We start from the raw sequence: 4,886 nt of genomic DNA on the forward strand, positions 1-4,886 counted from the left end.
TCGCCGATCCCCAAACCTAAGCTCAAACGCCTCAAGAAATCATCATCGTCATTGTCGTCAGCAGCAATACCCGACTCGATTAGGGATTCAGAGGACGATCAGGCGAGACCTCCGGCATCGGAGTCTTAGATTGGGATCTACGCGGCGAGATCAATGGAGAAGCGAAAGGATCCGACTATGTTGTCGGATGCTATCGCCGATCTGATCTCTATATTCCAACCAAAAAAACCCCTCTCTTTCTTTGAATTCATCCAGATCTCCCCTATCATCCTCAGCGACCTCAAATCCACGTTCATCGCCGCCGACGACGTCATCACCTCCATGATCTCCGCTGCCGACGCCGACCACCACGGCTTCGTCGACTTCGAAGAGTTCGAGCGCGTCCTCGGCTATGGCTCCTCTATCAAAAAATCAAGGTAACAACTTTCCCCATGTTGACCTCAATTTTTCCTTCATTTTCCAGTTCCTATAAACAGAAAGAATTTGGTTGGGATCCATCGATTTCAGCCCAAATATAGAAATTATCTTTTTTCCTTTTTCTTTTTTTTTTGGGATTAAATGATTAACAGGTGAGCACTCAAAGGAGAGTGTGATTAACACGAGCTTCGGTTTTCCCTCAGCTAGGTATGATTATGTAATTGCGCATAACTTGATTCAGGACAATCATAATTTTATTTTGAGAATAGAATATGAAGTTTAGTTGAATCGAGATCGTATTTGTTAATGATATATGGGAAAAGAAGCATTTTTCAATGAAGGATGGGTTCAATAATGTAGCTACTCATCATGATTTTTCTGCAATTGAAGAGCTAAATAAACATGAATTTATGATGGATAGAATTTAATGGTTCCACATCAAGTGCTTTTCAGATTTTTTTAAGAGCTTCTCAATAAACTAATTACTTATTTCTATGAATGTCTGCTTTTCTTATTAGCTTGGGAATTTATCAACATAAATGATACATTATGATATTGGTCTATTTTGCTATTACCTTATGCCCTGTTTGGATGGAGGGTAGAGAGGGGGAGGGGAAGAGAAATGAGGCTTTCACCTTGTTTGGGAGTTTTTTAAGGAGGGTAGAGAGGAGGAAGGAAGGGGAAAGGAGAGTAAAATTGCTTGGTTTTCTTCCCCCCCTGATTTGGGCGGTAGAGGAGGGTAAAGGAGGGTAAAGGGGTGTAATGACATTCTTACCCCCATCAAAGGTAAAGGGGTGTAATGACATTCTTACCCCCATCAAAACAAATAAAAGGGCTGATGTGTTATTAGTATAATGTCATTTATGTAAATTTACATATATTTACTTCCTTTCACCTTCATTCACCTTACTCAACTCCCAAACAACATATTACAATTCTCTTCCCTTCCCTTCCCTTCCCTTCCCGTTGTTTACCTTTCCTTCCCTTCCCTTAGTAAACTCCCAAACACACCATTAAAGTATTCGTGTATCACAATTATTTTTGACATCTTTCTTTGTAGGCTTTAGATGCAAATGTAATCTAATTCAAGAAAAAGAGGCAAAAGATGTAGTTCTCTTGGAAATTAGTTTAGCTTTATATATAATAGTTGCATTTCTAATTGCATATGATTATAATTGCATATGATTATAATTTATCAACAGAAATGCACAGGATTATAATTGCATATGATGCTTTTAATATGATTTGATACGGATCCGACAAGCTTATTACGTTTATCAACAGAAATGCACAGGTTACAGTTCATTTATAAATCTTTATGATTTGATACGGATCCGACAAGCTTATTACGTTTACATTGCTTTTTTCCCATGTGATCAACTATTGCAGTGTCAATCTCAATCAAACTATGATTACTTTCTCCAATATCCTCGGAAGCAAGTCTTCATGTGATTAACTATTGTATTTCTTTGCTAACAGATTATTACATGCTCATTGATTTTCAGTAAAATAGTTCTTTTTATATTAATTTATATTGTTTTATGCCTATATTTTGTATGCTCCTGTACTACCTGTTATTGTTTTTCTGTTCAGATTCCTCTAAGCTCTGTCACTTCGATTATTGATGGCTTGAAGAAACTATATATTGAAAAATTAAAGACATTGGAAATTACCTATCAATTTAATGATTTTGCTTCTCCTTTGCTGGTGAGTTATGCAATACATATATTCCTCTTATCATGGGCAAACACCTTATAAGTTTTATTTCATTTTAAAAATCATCCGTTAAGCGCTTTAGGGGGTTGTAGTTGGTGGTTTTTTATAAGTGAATACAAGCATAACAGTAAGTTACTGATTTTGCTTTGAACGCTCCTTTTTTAGACAAATAGTGATTTTGATGCTGAGCCCATGGTTATGCTTTTGGGTCATTCTACAGGGAAGACAACATTTATAAAGCATTTTCTAAGATCTAGCTACCTAGGTTTGTTGGATTTTCTATCTACTTGAAATTACTTCCTGCTTATTTTGAAGGATGGGTTTGCGAGAGGGGGAGGGCATATTAATAGAAATTGTGTAACTAATCAAATTTCACTATTTTATGCAGGGGTTCATATAGGACCGGAGCCCGCAACTGATAGATTTATTGTTGTCATGGTATGCTTTTAGTTTGTGTTCCCATTAATGGTAGTCCTAATTTTTTGTCCAAGTAAGTTATACATTCAATCAGATCATTTTTTGTGATTGATAAAATTATACAGATTCTTTTAATGTGGTTATGTTCTTTATTTTCATTACATCATAAAAATAGTAAAATTTACTTGAGAAGGATATCTAGAAGAGCATTATTTCCGTATTTCATTTTGATTTTTTTATTTTAGAGATTACAATAAGGTTTTTCCAGAAGCAGAAAATAGAAGGAGATATGTAGGACAGATGATAGTGCACAAAAAAAGGAAGTGATAAGTATAGACAAACATGACCTATTGTTCAGCTTGGTAACTCAATGTTAATATCAACTTGAGTTAATTAGATTACATGTGTGATCTCTTTGGCACCTAAGACTGCGCGACTGCATTTAAATCTTGAACGAACTAAAGAATTTCAGCATACTACTTCCACTATAATAGAGGTCTATCACTTGATGCATGTGGAGCCTTTGTACCATGGTAGATATTCACGGAATGGAACTAATAGATGACACGGCTCTTCTGCTACAGACCAGAAGGAAATCTTAAAAACAGAGAAACAACAAAGAAATAAAATTTAAAAGACCATGTTCACAAATGTAGTTGGTGGATGATTTGGAGGATAAATTAGGGAAAAAGAAATTTAATATTCCATTATAGCAAACTTTAATCATGCGATTCATATCTTCTGAAATTAAATAATGGTACAACATCTTTTATATCAACATTCTTTCGGGTGCATGATTTGAAACTTTTTGTTTTTTGAAGTACATTACTTGTGTTTAAATTATCAATATCCACTAATCTCTTGCAGAGTCAGGACCAGATGAAAGGAGTATTCTTGGAAACACTGTTGCTGTGCAGGCATACTTGCCTTATAATGATCTTACATCACTTGGAACTGCATTTTTTTCAAAATTTGAGTGGTCAGATGCATAAACTGAGTGTCTCACTATCACATATAGCTTTGGGATTCATACATAAACTGAGTGTCTCACTATCACTTGGACAGAAAATTCTTATTTCTACATGACGTGCTTTTAAAATGGGAGGGTTTGGTTGCAGTTGTCAACCTTTCTATTAGGTCTTTGTTATTTCAGTAGATCTACAATTGTGTAAGTATTGATTTTTTCCCTCCCTTTTTTCATGTGGTAGTGTTCAAGCAGCCCAACTACCTGCATAACTTTGTCCAGGCAACGTTTAATGCCCTTTCTGCTGACAGAGTAAAAGGTAAGCACTAATCTCCATTTTTTTCATTTCTTTGTTGTCAAAGATATTAATGCATTGATTTTTTTTGGGTGAGAAAAACCTGATGCAATAATTTGAAGGAATTAATTATATATAAGTTTTTGGGCAACAATCTTAGAGTTGTCTTGGCTCATGGCAATATTTTCTGTTGCCTTGCTGGATCAAAATGACATGGAATGCTAAACTAATGTGCCCTTCTACCTGAAAGTGTGCACAATGTAGATAATATAAATGATGCAATGTCTAAATTTGCATGTTGGGTTGCTTATTTTGTTTATTCATAATATTTGTATCTTCCATGCTTTTTTTTCCTCATGCAAATGTTCCCATCATAGAATTTGCTGTTATTAGATTTTAAGTGAAATTGTGGTTATTATCCCTGTGGTGGTTATACCTGTTGTGATAGCTTCCTTTGATATTTTATTTCAGTAATCCAGAGCAAAAAAATTTGACACTTAAAATTTTGAATCCAATAACTGAAGTTTAGAAGGGTGTGATCTACTTACTGACAAAAACTTGCACTGAGACCTGCCAGTTACAAAGATTGAATCCAATAACTAGATGTTAGAAAATATTATTCACTTACTGACAGAACTTGAACTGAGACGCTACAGTTATCTTACTTAGAGTAAAAGCAATATCTAACTGACCAACCGATTTCTTATGAAAGCTTTTTAAAATGGCATATAGACTATGACCAATATTTACCTAAAAGATAAAATTGGGCTAATTTATTAACATTAGTATTTGAATATTAACAATTGACACATTTCTATTCTACAACATTGTTGTTGGGACATTGAACATTTGTGGGTGGACATCAATCACGCTAACATAAAAGGTACTTAATGTATGTCATTTTTACATGCATGCACCTAATCATGTTTTGAGGTCATCTATACATATATTGCATATAGACTATGCATATTCAGTTTACGTGTTAAAACTGAATAATTTATGTTATAATGACAATGGCGATACAATTTCATTCTTGATTACAAGTTTCACCAATAGTACATACACAAGATGAAATTC

General features: G+C 34.5%; 1 protein-coding gene across 1 annotated transcript; it reads left to right on the plus strand.

Annotated features, from left to right (window-relative positions):
• Positions 257-4,224, plus strand: LOC109844593. Its single transcript, XM_020413697.1, has 5 exons — positions 257-416; positions 2,011-2,124; positions 2,299-2,398; positions 2,522-2,571; positions 3,418-4,224. Exons 3-5 carry the CDS (start codon positions 2,326-2,328, stop codon positions 3,634-3,636), a joined length of 342 nt encoding a protein of 113 aa, XP_020269286.1. The 5' UTR covers positions 257-416; positions 2,011-2,124; positions 2,299-2,325; the 3' UTR covers positions 3,637-4,224.

The sequence above is a fragment of the Asparagus officinalis genome, chromosome 6 (genome assembly GCF_001876935.1).
Source record: "Asparagus officinalis chromosome 6, Aspof.V1, whole genome shotgun sequence".
In the NCBI taxonomy this organism is placed as follows: domain Eukaryota; kingdom Viridiplantae; phylum Streptophyta; class Magnoliopsida; order Asparagales; family Asparagaceae; genus Asparagus; species Asparagus officinalis.